Source organism: Arachis stenosperma, chromosome 9, assembly GCF_014773155.1.
Source record: "Arachis stenosperma cultivar V10309 chromosome 9, arast.V10309.gnm1.PFL2, whole genome shotgun sequence".
NCBI classification, from domain to species: domain Eukaryota; kingdom Viridiplantae; phylum Streptophyta; class Magnoliopsida; order Fabales; family Fabaceae; genus Arachis; species Arachis stenosperma.
The window spans coordinates 1281782-1300038 of record NC_080385.1 but is presented as its reverse complement, the minus strand read 5'-3'; the positions used below and the strand labels follow the sequence as shown (position 1 = coordinate 1300038).

The 18257-nt window shown below is 30.2% G+C and overlaps 1 protein-coding gene across 1 annotated transcript; it reads right to left on the bottom strand.

Moving 5' to 3' along the window:
• Positions 1–9120: 9120 nt before the first annotated feature.
• On the bottom strand, positions 9121–17060 carry LOC130947423 (palmitoyl-monogalactosyldiacylglycerol delta-7 desaturase, chloroplastic-like). The gene is made up of 5 exons (XM_057876123.1): positions 16346–17060; positions 16096–16236; positions 15458–15598; positions 9803–9909; positions 9121–9663 (listed from the first exon to the last, which is right to left on the bottom strand). The coding sequence occupies exons 1-5, from the start codon at positions 16940–16942 to the stop codon at positions 9468–9470; spliced, it is 1182 nt and encodes a 393-aa protein (XP_057732106.1). The 5' UTR covers positions 16943–17060; the 3' UTR covers positions 9121–9467.
• Positions 17061–18257: the final 1197 nt, after the last annotated feature.

The following is an 18257-nucleotide window of genomic DNA, read 5'->3' as shown; positions in this document are numbered from 1 at the left end:
GAAAGGGAGGGTTATAGATGGTTATTAGTGAAAACATTAAATTGGAATGCTAATAGTAATTGGAACTAGTTGTGGAATACAAACATATTGGAGAAGTTCAAATTTACTATGTGGCTTGACTTACATGATACTCTACCAACTGAGACCTTTCGATTCAAGCGGCATTTAGCTTCTTTAGATATGTGTAAGAGATATAACAAGGCGCAGAAGACTATGGAGCATTTTCTTAGAGACTGTGAACGATCAAAGATAATTTGGCATATGTTGGATCATAATATCCTGGACTCGACGGCTGGTACTGCTCTTGAAGAGTGGTTTCAGAAGGCCTTGGCTAACAATGTGGCGTCTTTTGGTGCAGGACTTTGGTGGGTATGGAAAATAGGTGCAATGACATATTCAATATTGACAACCCTTAGACAGACCACAAAGTTGTTGTCTTGGCTAGAATTACCGCTAAAGACTTACAAGTTTACAAGAATCGAAACAATGCCTTTAGGTCTCTCCGAAATTGCCTGTGTTGGGAACCACCGGTAGGCAATAATTTTAAAATTAATTGTAACGCAAGCTTGTATCTGGATTCAAATTTAGCGGAATTTGGGTGTATTATTAGAGATTCTAAGGGAGATTGGATCTCGGGCTGCTCTGGAAGCATTCCCCCCTGGTTTATCATTAGATGTAAATTATTTGTTGCTTGGAGGGGACTGATTTTAACTTGGGATTGCGGTTTGAGGAATATTATATGTGAAACGGATTGCCTTGACATTCTGCCCATCATGCATGAGCTTACAAGTGGGTATTCATCATATGAAGTAATAGATTTAGTTCATAAGATTTAGGAGCTTTTATCTCGTTCTTGGCTTGTTCACGTTGAGTGGGTGTCCTGAGAAGTAAATAGAGCTGCGAATTGAATGGCTAGATATAGTGCCAAGAGTAACTATAATCATGTTATTTGATCTGAGTCTTGTGTTGATCTCCAGTAATTTATCCACTCGAATATAGGATAGTGTTTACTTTGTTTCTTTCCATTTTTAGACACAAAAAAATAATATATGAAATGAAAGTATTAATTCATTAGAAAAATTATTAGTTTTTAAAAATATTGGGAGATAAAAAAGAAATACAACTTGCTTTGAACTTAATTTGCTTCGTATGTAATTTAATCTCCAAATTTTTCTAATGGACAATAATTTAATTCCTTAGATATTAAAATAATACTTGATTTTTTTCTAAAACCGATAATATTAGAAAAAAAATTAAATTTATCTTATTTAATATTTATTAATTACAGCGATAATTAATAAATTTATTAATTATAGTAACAATTAATAAATATTAAATAAGATAAATTTAGACCATTTTAACTAATTTTTTCTGTCTTTCAAACATTATTGATTAGCATAATACAGATACAAAATAAATAATTATTCATCTCTTAGCTTGAGAATCAAAGTTGCAAATAATAAACAAGTTCAATTGCCTAAGCAATAAGCTAGTTGTGCACTTAAAATGGAGAACACCCTTTTTTTTTTTGTTTTAGTTTGTCTTTATTGTTTGCCTATTTTTGGGGTTCAATCTCTTCAACTTTGAGCGAAAAACAGAAACATATATAGGTGACCAGAAGTGCACTGGTAAATTATATAACAATATTATTATTATAATATTATTTCAAACTTAAAATTAAATAATATACTTTTGTGATGTCAAAATTATTTAATAATTTGTTTACAATGATATAATATGTATGTTTGAATAATAATCCACACATGGTTGTTTAAATATATGTATGTATGTTTTGAATAATAATCTCATAATATATAATATATATGTATGTATGTTTTGAATAATAATCTCATAATATATAATTTGAATAATAATTTTTTGATAGAATCCAATTTTAAGATTTAAACTCATCATTATTGTCATTTAATTGTATAAATGAAATTATTAAGCAACAGAAATATAGAATATAATACATAATAAAATAAAAATGCAATTGACATGGTTGTTATATGTCATTATTGTATAGAACATATATTGAGGTTTGAATATAACTAATAAATCAGTAAGTATTAGTTACTCAAAATATAAATGTAAAAGTATGTTGAATAAAATATATACTTTTACTTGTGTAAATAGAGAACTTTGAAAAAAAATAAGCAAATTTGATAAGTGAATTTGTGCTCGGATTGATTGAAAACAGAGTTTTTTTAGATTGATTGAAAGCCGAGTTTATTCTCGGATTGGTTCATTAATCGATTATGAGATGTGGAATATTATGATACGTAAAAATGAAGCAATTTGAATGTATAAAGTATATACTTTATAAAAAGTTACGATAGATTAAAATTTGATAAGAGGTATTAAAAATCTTAAACAAAATTGTTGAGATTGGTTCAAAAATTTGAATGTAAATCAAGTTTTATGAACCTAAGGGGAGTGGGAATTATTTTACTCGTCCCCACAGACGGCGCCAATTGTTCTTGCTGAGTTTGGCCGGTGTATAGCTCGTCCGTCGATGAATGTCTTCAAGCTTCTCGTCGGGATGAGTTATACGTCGGTAAGGAGAGAACAAGGGGGTGGGTACCTGCAAAAGACACTACTCCGACGCTCAAGTCAGTAAGTGTTTAAGAGGTATATAATAATTCTATGAATATAGAATGTAAGATATGAAATGAAAGTTATCATGTGTTATATTGTGTTTATAATAATTCTATGAATATAGAATGTATTGTTTTATAATAATTCTATGAATATAGAATGTAGTATTGAGATTAGATATAGAAGGTTCTTTTTATAGGCATAAAATTGATGAATAGAATTGATGTTATGACCGTTTGGTCATTAAGATAGAAAGGATGGTCATTAAGTCGGTAATGAAGGTGTCAGTTACAAACAAAAGAATGAATTAACACCGAGTTATAACTCATAATGCATAATAAAGATTGAGTTATAAGGTGACGGATCACAACCGATAAATCTACACTTTAACCAAACAAAAGTGTGAATGCAGCTCAATCTAGGTTATGGGCTTACATATACTTTTAATTTATAAGTTACTTTAATTAACTTAAATAATTAGAAGCATGATTTGTTATCATCTTGAAATGCTTGCTTGAAAGGCATGCTCTGTATTGAACATTGAACAATTCATGTTTTTTGGCATTTTTATTCTTTCCATTTTTTTCATCTAAATAATAAATTTATGCTGATAAATTCTAAGAACGAAAAAATGTTTGATAATAAAAAAAATTGTCAAAATTAACCAAAATTTATCCTATTTAATATTTATTAATTATAATAAAACAAATTTTGACTTTTTTTTTATTTATCTCTCTAACATTACTGTTCTAAGAAAAGTAATTAGAATGTTATTGGACCAGGTTGGTTTTAATTTAAGCCAAAAAATGTACATGAATAAATTAAAATATAATTGGGTTGTATTTTTTTTTAATTTAGATTTGTACTGATTTAATTCAAATAAAATCGAATTGGTTCGATTTGGGTAATTATATATTCAAGTAAAATAAAAAATTATAGAAAATAATTAGAGAATATTTATGAGAATTAATTAGGAGAATTTCTCTTGCAATATATTGCTTTTTTATGATGATATATTAATAATACTATAATATATTTAAATAATTATATGCAATAAAAATTAAATTTATCATAATACCATTTTTTCAAAAACTTAAACAGATTGGAGGAGATAAATATGTATTAATAATTATATCTTTAATAAAAGTAAGACGGTGTAACAGTTTGATAATTAATAAAATAACCGTAGGGTGAAAATTGAAACACTTTAGAAATATATACACCGTTTGATAATTAATAAAATAACCTTAGGGTGAAAATTGAAACACTTTAGAAATATATTGAAATTTTATATAAAAAATATGAGAGAAAAAATGAAAATAAAAATAAGATTGGTAATTACACATTCCTAAGAAAACTATCGTATATAACATATTCTGACCAATAATCAACGGAAATTAAATTTGCATAATAATTCACAGAATGCACTTTTTGAATGCGAAGGTACCAATGTTAAATTAAAAATATAGTGTATAGTATATTAAACCATAGTCCATAGACTTCATCTATATCGTGCCTTTTGTTCCCTCGTGCTTATAACACTCCATTTTAATTAATTTATTTGCATCAAGCTATACCTTTCTGTCTCTCTTCATATGATTATTATTGTTTCATTCTCCCTCTCTGCCTTTGAAATTCCAAATTAAATGATATAATAATAATCAATAGTATAATCTTTTTGTCCTTGCTTGATAAAAGCATTGCGGAATATATATATATATATATATATATATATATATATATATATATATATATAATTTTAATTTTGTTGCTCATGTTCATAAAATGTATACAACTATGAGGTCATGAAAGCATGGTGATTAAGTTATAAAGGTAATGATGAAAAAAATGGTGGTTCCAATGCTCGAGGTTGTTAATTCTAGGAGTAATATTTATGGTTATCCTTAAGTTACTTTTTGAATATTCCACTTTCTTCTTCATCATTTTTTTCCCCAATGAATCTGTACTGTGTTACGAGTTACACCCAGATTCCACACAAACAACAATTGATTAATATAAAAGTGAAAATTCACCGATAATTATTTTTATATAAAGGTAATATTTAAAAATTATTAGATAATTTAATAAGTTTAACTAAATAATTTTTTAACGATTCTCAAATATTAGTTTTACACGAAAATAATTACACATGAGTCTTTACTCTAATATAAAAGTTATAAGCTATGCACGGATACGGTACACGACACGACGCGGAACATATCAATACACGAATTTTAAAATCTTATAAGACACATGATACGCATACATATAAATTATAAATTAATTTTTTAATTATTTTTAATATTTTATTTTAATTATATCAAGTATTTAAAATATTTTTTGTTTTAATAAATAATAATATATATTATATCTAAATTTATTTCATGTTAAGAATAAGACTAGATATACTTACACATGATGGTATTTAGGATTTTAGGTGTGTCCAAACGTGTTTGAAAAAGAATTTTTTACTTTTTATTAAGATACAGTTAAACACAACAGACATGCATGTCGGATGAATACTAATAAATATTATGTCCGAAATGTGTCTAATATGTGGATACGATAACTCAGCGAAGTGTCCGTGTTTCGTAAGTTATAAGATACTATGATATGGTATTGGAGAAGATGATATCATCTCATGAATGAGTAAAAGGACTCAATGGTAATTCTGTATTATTATTGAACAAATTAATACTTTTAACTTTTTTTTTTTGTCTTTGATTTGAAGAGCTGTGTTTCAAGATCGGAATGTGCATGTAAAAAATTAGGGTAAAATTGTATTTAAGTTGTCCCAAGTTAGGGGTTGGAAATTGAGATAATGATCTATTAAGAGGGAATGAATCCAAAATAGCTTAAAAATCACAACTCATTAAGAAAAATATTTCACTTTCTAGTAGCCAAAAAACTTTTACTAATGATAGGGATTTCATTCTTTTGTAACTAATTAAATGAAAATCTAATAGAGAAAGCAATTAACCTCGATCCTACAATCAATTTATAGTCAATGCTAATTTGAGTAATTTCTAATTCGCTAATGAAGCGACAAATAAATTTTTAAAATTTTACATTTTGGATAGATTAATTTTTGAAAAAAAAAACATCAATAAAATCTTGTACGATAACAAATATATACATGTTAGTTTAAATTAAATTTTTTTTATCTTAATCATAAGAATTAATTTAAAAATAATATATTTATAATTATTATAGTAAATAATTTTATTAATATTGTTTTAAAAATTAATTTGTCTAAACTGTTAATTTTTAGGAATTTATTTATGTATTTTAAGTCTCATGACTAAAAATGTTATTAGTATTAGATGGTGGTTCATTATGGATGTCTTTCATATGATAAGTCAAGCCCAAAACAAATTCACTTATTAAATCACTAGAGATATGGATTACATAGTAAGTAACATCATTAATGGAGTATACTAAATGACAAGCCCAAATGATACTTTCGTGTTCACAATTTTCAGCCCAAAAGGGAGTGGCAAAAATAGTATTAATTTTGAAACTCATATTTTTATTTTATAAATCTAATACATTTCTAATGCAGCAACCCATTGGCCAGCGACAAACCCTTAAATGGAACTCAGTACCGCGACGGATTAGTCCTTGACCTACCGGGTTGGGGGATACCGTGGAAAACAAAAAAAAAATCTAATACATTTCAATAAATTTTTTTACTCTGAATAAAAAGATAAAAACAAACACTTATTTGGGAACTAATAGAGTAATTCATATTTATTATATTACTTTTGGTCTCTTTTTACTAAATTGTAAATGAGAAAAAAAATAATATTCCATAAATATTCACATATATAATAAAGTTATCATGGGCCAAAAAAGTTTACAAAAAAAAGGAGACTTATTTAGTTATTTATGAAAGAAAAGAATATTATCTAACAATGTCTATAACAATTAAGCAAATTATTAACCATCTTCAAAGCTTAGTAGAAATTCAAACTTTATGTGCCTGGAGAACTTTTTAAGAATGCATGCAACATGTGAAAAATTAATATAGAGTACTAATATTGAATATAATTCCCCATTTCATTCAAAATTATTAAATGGACGGTTACCCCAAAATGAAATTCCAAAATCATAAAGATTCATGGACGGTGTTTACAAAAATCAAAAGAAAACTATTAATTAATTAATTAATAATACCTAATGTGTTTAAATTTTTAAAAAAGCATTTCAAACATTAAACTACTTAAAAAAATATTCAAAATCATCTAAAAATTGAAGGGAGAATGTTCTTATAGCTGTTTCCATTTGTTATAAAAGACCAAGCTAAGAGGTGGTTAAATAATCAACCCAAAGCTAGCATAAGAACATGGAAATAGTTATCAGACAAATTCCTGAATCAATATTTCCCTCCAAAATGGATGACACAGCTAAAGCTGGACATCCAAGGCTTTAACCAAGAGGATCATGAATCCCTTTATGATACCTGGGAGAGGTACAGAGAGATGCTAAGGAAATGCCCCTCTGAAATATTTTCAGAGTGGGTGCAGTTAGCGGTGGAAATTAAATTACAAATGAAATTCAGTTGAATACACATTCAGTTAAGGAATATGTATATACAATAAAATTAAAATTCTCCACTATAAAATCTTAGTATTAAACTAATTTGGATTAGTCGAATAATCAACTCACTCGTTTGCTTAAATAAATACGGAGAGTTTGAATCTTACTTTGTGTATACAAACAGACCCTTAAAAAAACTCATATTCGCGACGGATTAGTCCTATTTTTGTCGAGTCAGAAGATACTGTAGAAAAAAAAAGTTCAGTCTATATACATACTCTAAGAGAGTTAAAAAAGATATATATATATTTTAAATTAATTTTAATATTATATTATATTAATTATTTGTTTTATTTTTAATTATATTTATTAAATTAGAAAATAAATTAAAAAAAAGCATGAAATTAGAATTTATGAATAAATTTAAGTTTAAATATGAATATTAATTTTTCGGTAACAAATTTTTTTCTTATAAATAAGTGCATCATAAATAATTTTTTTTATAAATTATTGTTAAAATTTTAAAGACCCATTTTCATCCAATTTGGACCCAGTATAATTGTAGCCCGAAAATATTTAGGTTTTATTAGATTTAGAGCCAGAATAGGGTCTAAAAAATAGACCTGATGTATATTTAGGGTCGAATCTAGGTTAGGATAAATGCAGTTTTCATTTGGCCTATATACACCCCTAAAAAGTATAAGTCATAATATTAAATAATTTGAATTGATCGAATGATCAATTTACTCGTTACTTTAAATAAGTGTCGTTCGAATATTACTTTGTGTATACAAACAGATTTTTAAATAAAACTCATATTCACAACAAATTAATCCTATTTTTATCGAATCAGAAGATACTGTAAAAAAAGAAAAAATGGTCATAATATTAATGTTGTCCGGGCTCACCGCTATTAACAAAAACATGTGGATTATACTGTTCAATCGTCGGTTTGATAATTCAAGATTCCAATTAACACAACACCATATTAAGAGGTTTTAGTCGCTTATGACTTTGGAAAAAATGAATCACACAATTTTGGTTTTGTTTCTTTATTTATATAAGATAAGGCTCGTGTTTTAAATACATTGGGAGAATTATAAACCATTAAAAGAAATTGGAATAAAATGGACGGAAGAAGAATAAAAATCATGCTCTGAAAATGGCATTTGCCTTTCCCCAATGTGGGTGGAACTGTTGAACACCTTGAATTGGTATGAACCATGAAACATGAATCATTTAATAATAATATTAATAACAAATCAGTATAATTTATTTTTTTTAACTAGTAATTAATAAATTATATTTAAAACTTTTTGATAAAAATATAATATTAGACTAAAATCATTAGAATACCGACTAAAAATAACAATTAATATAAATTAAAATTATGTTATTCATAAGAGTAACTTAAAAAAAAATTTCTATAATTATGTGTTTATTTTATATTGAGAATAAGTTCGATAATTTTTTTTTGTTAATAGTCAAATTAGTTCATAAAAGATGACCGATTCTTTAAATTTGTCATTAAAAGATTTTATCAATTAAATTAGTCATTCAAAAATTATAAATTAATCATTTTTATTCTTCAATCACTTAATTAACATATTTCGTCAACGATTAATGATACGAAATATTAACTCACATTATACATGATACCTAGCATATCCAATTAGATACTAAACAAATATATTTATGCAAATTTATCAATTTAGTGTTGTTAGGTGATATTAGGATTAGAATTATATAATTAAAAAATTGACTAAATTAATAGATTTTGATAAATATATTTGTTTTTTGTTTAGTGTCCAAAATTAGATATGTTAGGTATCGTATATGTTATTAGTTAATGTTTTATATCATCAATGATCGACAAAAACTATTACTCGAGTAACGAAATGATACAAATGATTAATTTATAATATTTAAAAGGCTAATTTGATTAATAAAATTTTTCAAAAAAAATTTGAAAAATGACTCCATTTTTAGCTACTAATTTCTCCATTAACCCCCTTTTTAAGTAACATGGTTATAATGTTTTATATCTAAACTATTAGAGTGACCTTATACATAGTGAAATCATACATTCATTATTCATGAATGCTGAGAGTAACACCCAAAAAAGGGAACAAACTACAAGCAACTTTCACTTGCCTAACAAAACAACTTTGCCATCAACAAAAGTACCACTCACTCAAATCCTCATTTGCCCAACTTGTTTATCTTCTTTTAAAATATTACTAATATACCCTTCTTTTTTCCCCTTCCTACCACATAGGACTTGAACAAAGAACCATGTTTCATGTGGCTACTTTGAAACCTTGCACCATTCAATTGAATGCCATTTTTTGCTTGTGACTTTGAGAGGGTAGCTTCACATCAGTGGCCAATCCAATTGCTTGTAAGAACCTAACCACATACCAAGTCATGTCCAATTGCCACCACTCTAAGCCATGTCTAGCTGAATACTCAAATGCATGGTGGTTATTGTGCCAACCTTCACCAAATGCAAGCAATGCCACCCACCTTATCAATTTTTCCAAGATTTTAATTTAATATTCAATCAAATAACATGTAAAATTAGCACAATAATTAAGGATAAAGTACACTAATAGAAATTATAAGCTTAATTATAACATAGTTGAAAGATTGAAAAAAGAAATACCAATTGTTTCTGGATAAGTCCTTGGTGTTCCATGCTTGATTCCCCCATACATGGCAAGCTGAATTTACCAACCAAGTTATGTGGTACACCCAAACAATCCTCACACCCTGTGTTCATGTAACCAATTCATGCATAAGCTTCAAGTAAACACTCCCTATATCTACAAAGTTTAAGTAGATAACATATATATAAAACTCAGGTGAAGTTAACTTCACGTGAAGTTGATAGTTGAGAGCGGTTAAATGATTTGACTGATGTGACTAAATTTTCATCTAACGGCTCTCAGTTAAATGTTGATTAAAAATTTTAAATCAACTTGCATAGATTAAAATTTTCATGAAGCATGGTTAAAGAATTGAAGAAGCAAAGTTTGAATTGAAAACAATAATCATTAATTTACTAGAAGATGTTGGAAATTTGGAGAATAACCAAGAACATTCAAGAGAGTAGTATAACTACAACATTCTACAACATTAAAGAATTCAAAATCAAATTGAATTGAAATTAGAAGATTATAGAAGCTACAATGCAAATTGAAAGAAGATTCATGAAACCAAGTCATAAAATGGTAGTCATTACAAAATTGATTTGTGATTCATAAATTATTATTTTAGTAGGAAGCATTGCCTATATAAAGGCACATATGCCTTGTGTATTGTATGTGTGTGTTCCATAATGAAATGAGTATGTTTTGAAATTCTCTCCTTGTTTTATGAGTGTTAGTGAGTTTGAGAGATAAAAAATATGATAGTGTCATTTATATGAGTGAGTGATCCTAGGGCCAATTAGTTGTGGGTATTATACTTACATTTGGTATCAGAGCTGGTTAATCTAGCGCCTGGTGTGTGAAAGTTTGCGAGGTGTGGGAGAGTTCTCACATAGTTGTTGATTCATAGAGTCGGTATGGCAAACACTTTCAATATTGTGTGGTCCGGTCCCAAATTAGATGGGAAACTCGATTATAGTTATTGGGAGACTTTGATGTCTACCCATTTGAAGGCCCAGAACTTGTGGAATTTCATTGAACCGGGTTTGCAAGAAGGAGCAGATGCTGCCCAACAGAGGAGAGATCAATTGGCGCTGTCTAAAATTCATCAAGGAGTAGATTATACGGTATTTGGCAAAATAGCAAATGCCAAAAGTGCAAAGGAAGCATGGAACACGTTGAAGCTGTCATACAAAGGCGTAGATAAAGCTCAAAAAGCAAAGCTACAGTCTTTGAGAAGAGAATATGAAAGGTACGAGATGTCGAGCTCAGAAACTGTTGAGCAATATTTTACTCGTGTTACAGATCTTGTCAATAAGATGAGAGTCTATGGAGAAGATATGCCCGATAGCAAAGTGGTGGAGAAAATTCTTCGCACCATGCCGATGAAGTATGACCATGTGGTGACTACGATACTAGAGTCACACGATATGGACACCATGACGATTGCAGAGTTGCAAGGAACCATGGAAAGCCACATCAGTAGAATACTAGAGAAGTCTGAAAAATCAACCGAGGAAGCCCTGAAAAGCCGAGTGAATTTCAACAACGTTGCAGAATCAAACCGTACACAAGAAGGACGAGGTCGTGGTTTTAATTTTCAAAGTAGAGGTAGAGGAAGTTTCAGAGGTAGAGGTCGTGGCAATTACAACCAAGGAAGTTACAATAATTTTACACCACCTAATCAAGGAAGAGGTGGAACGAATTTCAGGCCTGTCAACCGAGGAAGAGATCGAGGAAATTTTCATCAAGAAAAAACCAATTTCAACTGCTTTCATTGTGGAAAGTATGGACACAAAGCAGCAGATTGTAGATTCAAAATGGTGAATAACAATCAAGCACATGTTGCAGAAAATCAGCATCAAAATACTGATGATAATCCGGGTACTCAGACTTTATTTTTTACAAGTAATTCATGTGCTGAAGATGAAAATATATGATACTTGGATAATGCTTGCAGTAATCATATGTCTGGTAGAAAGGAGTTATTTTCTTCAATAGATGATTCAGTTAAACTATTATTGAAGTTTGGTAATAGTACAAAGATCCCTATTGAAGGAAAAGGGCACATACCAATTAGATTGAAAGATGGTTCTCTGAGTTATATTTCTGATGTTTTCTATACTCCCGAACTTGATTACAATTTACTGAGTATGGGGCAATTATCTGAGAAGGGATATAAGATGATAACTTATCGTGGATATTGCACTGTATTTGACAACAATGGAAGGTTCATTGATAAAGCAAAGATGACTTCAAACAGAATGTTTCCGTTAAAAATTCAACATGTTAATCCCTCTTGCATGAGTTCTGTGATACTTGATGATAACTGGTTGTGGCATATGCGGTTTGGGCACTTTCATTTTTCTGGCCTAAACTACCTGTCAAGAAAAAGACTTGTTTCTGGTCTACCACGGATTCATATTCTCAATTGTATTTGTGAGATTTGTCAACTGGGAAAGAAGCACAGAGATCCATTCCCTACAGAAAAGTCTTGGAGAGCTAGAAGATTACTTGAAATTGTGCATTCAGATCTTTGTTCTGTAGAAGTTTCAAGTAATGGTGGTAGCAGGTACTTTATCACTTTTATTGATGATTTTAGTAGATATACATGGGTATACTTTCTGAAACAGAAATCAGAAGCATGTGATGTCTTTAAGGCATTCAAGGCGTTTGTCGAAAAACAAAGTGGCTGTAAAATCAAAATTCTCAGAACAGACAGAGGAACAGAATATCTTGCGTGTTCAGAATACTTTAAGCAACACGGAATTCAACACCAACTAACAACTAGATACACTCCTCAACAAAATGGAGTTGCTGAAAGAAAGAATAGAACCATCATGGATATGGTCAGATGCATGCTCAAGTAAAAACAAATGCCTAAAGAGTTTTGGGCAGAAGCAGTCGCAACAGCAGTTCATATTTTAAATAGATGTCCAACAAAAAGTGTTCGTGATAAAACTCCAGAGGAAGCTTGGAGTGAAAAGCGGCCTTCTATTCATCATTTCAGAGTCTTTGGGTGTATTGCTTATGCCCACGTACCATATCAATTAAGGAAGAAGTTAGATGACAAAGGCGAGAAGTGTATCTTTATTGGCTATAGCACAGACTCAAAAGCATACAAGTTGTACAATCTAGAAACAAAGAAAGTAATCATCAGCAGAGACGTGACGTTTGACGAGAAAGACATGTGGAACTGGAACATAAAGACAGAAAAGCGGCTGACTATAATTCCAAATACATGTGACGAAGTAGAAGAAAGACAACCTGACACAACTGAACAACTAGAATCATCTAGAAGACCTCAAAGAGAGAGGAGACTACCTGCTAGATTAGCAGATTATGAAGTTGGCAATGACAACGATCCGTCCGATGAAGAAATCATAAATTTTGCTCTATTTTCAGATTGTGAGCCGTTGAACTTTGAAGAAGCCTTTAAAGACAACAATTGGAAGAAAGCAATGGATGAAGAAATTCATGCCATTGAAAAGAATGACACATGGGAGCTGACAGATTTACCAACAGATAAGAAGCCGATTGGAGTAAAGTGGGTTTACAAGACTAAGTACAAACCCAATGGTGAAGTTGATCGTTTCAAAGCAAGATTAGTTGCCAAGGGATATAAACAAAAACCAGGTATCGATTATTTTGAAGTATTTGCTCCTGTTGCTAGGTTAGACACTATTCGTATGATTATTTCACTCTCGGCTCAAAATAAGTGGAAGATATATCAAATGGATGTTAAGTCTGCATTTCTAAATGGCACTCTAGAAGAAGAAGTGTATGTTGAGCAACCTGTAGGATATGAAGTTCTTGGAAAAGAAGATAAAGTTTATAAATTGAAGAAAGCTTTGTACGTATTAAAGCAAGCACCAAGAGCATGGTACAAGAAGATTGATTCTTATTTCATTGAGAATGGTTTTAGAAGATGTCCATTTGAGCATACTCTTTATATCAAGTTCGTTGAAAATGGAGATATCTTGATTGTGTGTCTTTATGTTGATGATTTGATTTTTACTGGGAACAATTTGAAGATAATTACAGAATTCAGGGAGGCTATGATAAAGCACTTTGAAATGACAGATATGGGCTTGATGTCTTACTTTCTTGGCATTGAAGTGGTTCAAAGAGATGATGGAATTTTCATTTCTCAGAAGAAATATGCAAATGATATTTTGAAGAAATTTCAGATGGAGCATTCAAAGCCAGTTTCTACTCCAGTCGAAGAGAAGTTCAAGTTGCTGAGAGAAGATAAAGGAAGAACAGTGAATCCTACATATTACAAAAGCTTGATTGGAAGTCTAAGATACTTAACTCCGACTAGACCAGATATTGTATTTGGAGTTGGTTTGCTTAGCAGATTTATGGAGGAGCCTTGTACCAACCATTTACAAGCGGCAAAAAGAATTCTTCGATATATCAAAGGTACTTTAAATGATGGAATTTATTATGAGAATACTAATGAAGTAAACTTTGTTGGCTACACTGATAGTGATTGGGCCGGAGATATAGAAACAAGAAAAAGTACTTCAGGGTTTGTATTTCATCTTGGTTCTGGTACAATTTCATGGTCGTCAAAGAAACAACCAGTAGTAGCACTATCTACAGCAGAAGCAGAATATATAGCAACAGCAAGTTGTGCAACACAAGCAGTTTGGCTAAGAAGAATTCTTGAGGAATTGAACGAGAAACAAAATGCTCCAACAACAATATTTTGTGATAACAAGTCAGCTATTGCACTTTGCAAAAATCCAGTATTTCATGGAAGATCGAAGCATATTGATATTCGGGTTCACAAAATCAGAGAGTTGGTGAATGAAAAAGAAGTTGTGATCGAGTACTGTCCAACTGAAGAACAAGTTGCAGATATATTTACAAAGCCATTGAAGACTGAATTATTTTACAAATTGAAGAAGATGCTTGGAATGATTAATTTTGCAAGTTTGATTTAAGGGAGGCAATGTTGATTAAAAATTTTAAATCAACTTGCATAGATTAAAATTTTTATGAAGCATGGTTAAAGAATTGAAGAAGTAAAGTTTGAATTGAAAACAATAATCATTAATTTACTAGAAGATGTTGGAAATTTGGAGAATAACCAAGAATATTCAAGAGAGTAGTATAACTACAACATTCTACAACATTGAAGAATTCAAAATCAAATTGAATTGAAATTAGAAGATTATAGAAGCTACAATGCAAATTGAAAGAAGATTCATGAAACCAAGTCATAAAATGGTAGTCATTACAAAATTGATTTGTGATTCATAAATTATTATTTTAGTAGGAAGCATTGCCTATATAAAGGCACATATGCCTTGTGTATTGTATGTGTGTGTTCCATAATGAAATGAGTATGTTTTGAAATTCTCTCCTTGTTTTATGAGTGTTAGTGAGTTTGAGAGATGAAAAATATGATAGTGTCATTTATATGAGTGAGTGATCCTAGGGCCAATTAGTTGTGGGTATTATACTTACAGTTATCAACTTCAAGTGAAGTTGACTGCACCTTGAGTTTCGACCATATAACAAATGAATTGAAAATGGAAAGTATATGATTGATTTTACTTCTTTACTTGACAACTTTTTGAATGCATCAAACAATATATTGCCAACTTTAATTTGTCATATATCATTCAAATAAGTAATATTAAAGAAAATTCTCTTACCATTCCCCAAACAAGAAAAGGAAATCCTCCAATGGCATAAAGAAGAGCTCCCAAAGCAAGTGGATGAACAATGTAACTACTTCTTATAAACCTATAAAAAGATTGTTTCTCTAAATCACCAACATTGTTTGTCTCCCCACACTGCAAACATATACATTCAACAACAATAAAATTTATGTACTATTGAATTAGGGTAGTGCTAGGGAGCCAATGGCTTAAGTGTACAATGTGTACAATGGACTAAATTTTTGGTTCATGAATAAAATGAACATCACCATACTAGCTAGAATAATCATCCGATACCAAGGATAACCATCCGGATACCAAAGATAATAAACATCTCAATAAAAAATTAAACTTATTTTGGGGTTCACCAAGGATCGAACTCTTGACCTTTCGAATCTAGAACTCTAATACTATATCTGAAACCACTCATCCCAAAAGCGTAACCTGACAGGACAATATAACACTAATGGTCATATCTCTAATACTTCTTAAACCTCCATTGTACACATTGTACGCTTAGGCCATTGGCTCCCTAGACTTTTTCATTGAATTAACATGTGGGAAATTAACAAAAAGACAAAGAAATAGGAAAATAGTTGAAATTACTCAAATGAATGGAATTCCTATAATACCCTTTCTATGATAGAATTTGTATCAAATAGCCAACTCATATGGCTGAACCAGAATCCTTCAGTGGGGCTATGAGGGTCTCTCTCTGAATCACAGAATTGGTGATGGTACCTATGAGTGCTAACCCAATCAATTGGGTTACCCTGAAAAAAAAAATCATTTTTCTTCTTCAATTCAGTCCCAAGCATTTATAAAAATATGTATTTGAGTGAAATTAAAAAAATTATGAATTAGAAGAAAAAAGAATTGCACCTGAAGAGCAAGAACTCCACAATAGGCAAATGTATATTCAAGCCATTTGGGAAGCTTGAAGCTCCTATGAGAAAGGTTTCTATGGAAAGAGAGTGTGATACCAAATAGACCAGTCACAATATACAAAGCCAAAGCAACACAAAGAGCATGGAAATTGAATTGAAATGGTGCAAAGAGACTAAGAACATGCATGGCAAGGACAACACCAGCAGTTCCAACATCCAATGAGTTCCATTTCCTTCCAAATAACACATTCCTCTCTCTCTCCACAATCACATCAGATAGCAGAATCCTTCTCTGATTCTTCAATGGCCTTTGCTCTTCTTGTTCTTGTTCTGGTGGCACCAAAGTTTCTGAAGAAAATGCAGCATTTGCTATTGTTATTGGCTTCTTGTTATTGTTATAGGTAATAAAGTTGTGATTTTGAAGAGTGAATTTTCTTGGGTTTGAGTCAAAGTTACAAACTTTAATGGTTTTAACATTGTTTGTGAAGGATCCAAGACCAATCACAGTTCTGTTCAACCTTGGAATTGCACAGTGAACAGTGGTAATTTGGTTAAGAAGAGGGTGTTTAGAGTGTGATGTGATCAGAGCCATGAAGGGAAAAAAAAATTACCCTTTTTGTCAAAAGACCCTTGTTTTTGTTAAAATGAATAAGGCCTTAAAAAATTGTACTATTTTGAGGGTGGAGAATAGGAGAATCTTGGGTTTGGGTTTTTAAGGGGGTTTTATGTTGTTGGGGTTTGATTTTGGTGATTGTGATGTGGCAAGTGACCCACAATTTGTGGTGGCAGTCACTTGTGGGGAAAATGGAGTTTTAATTTAATTAGTTAAGTAATTAATTTTTCATGAAAAACGTGGCATGAAGTTATAAAGCTAAGTGGGAGAAAAAAAAGGAGAAAGAAAGTGTAGGAGGATAAGGCAATCCTTGAAGTCTATTGGCCTATGAATGGGATTTCCCTAAAGTAATAAGGGCCAGATATTTTCATTGCTTAGATAACCCTTTTGTATTTTTTTTGGTTTTTTGTTTTATCCTCATTACTAGTACAACTTTTGATGTTTTCTTTTATATTGGTGTTATTTATTTATAATGGAAAAAGACTAATTACAAGATTCATTTCTTTTTTATTTTCCAAAATTACCAAAATTTTGGTTTAATAGGGTGTTATAGTTGTGTCTTACTATTTGCCACTTCTCACTTTCCCACACGCAAACTTAAAAAATATCTCTTTGCTATTAAAATATCTTACTATATGATATCATATGATATCATATGATATATGATGATTTAGTTATACTTTGCATCATTCTTTGTAACCTCAAAGAGAAAGAGAGTGGTGGAGAAGCAAAGCAAATTTGAAGGCACAAAAAGAGTGTGAGTGATTTGATTCAATGATGGCTGCAACAACAAAAGTATCAATGCTTGGTTATTCCACGCAACCTTGTGTCTTGGTTAGTCTTCTAAATTTCTAATACGCGTTTATTTCACTTTAGTTATGTAATTTTAAGAATCAATTAAAACGCCACATGTTTAGTTATGTTTAGTTTAGTTTAGCTTTTGATTATAATGATCATTGTTTAATTGTGAAACTCAGTTACAGCCAATTTCACGTGAAGTTTATAAGTAAAAGTCGTTAGATAAAAATTTAATCAAATCAGTCAAATCATTTAACGGTTCTCAACTATCAATTACACGTGAAGTTGATTACGTTTGAGTTTTCACCTTGTTTAATTCATGTAGTTGAGCTTATGTTATTTAATGGGAAAAGCTTGATTATTCTAGACGTTTGAAGTTATGATTAGAAAAAAAAAAAAAAAAAAGAGAAGTCCAAAGACTTTTAGAAGATATAAACAACTATAGATTTTGTGTCAAGTTTCTCCACCAAAGTAGGAACTATAACAAATTATCATT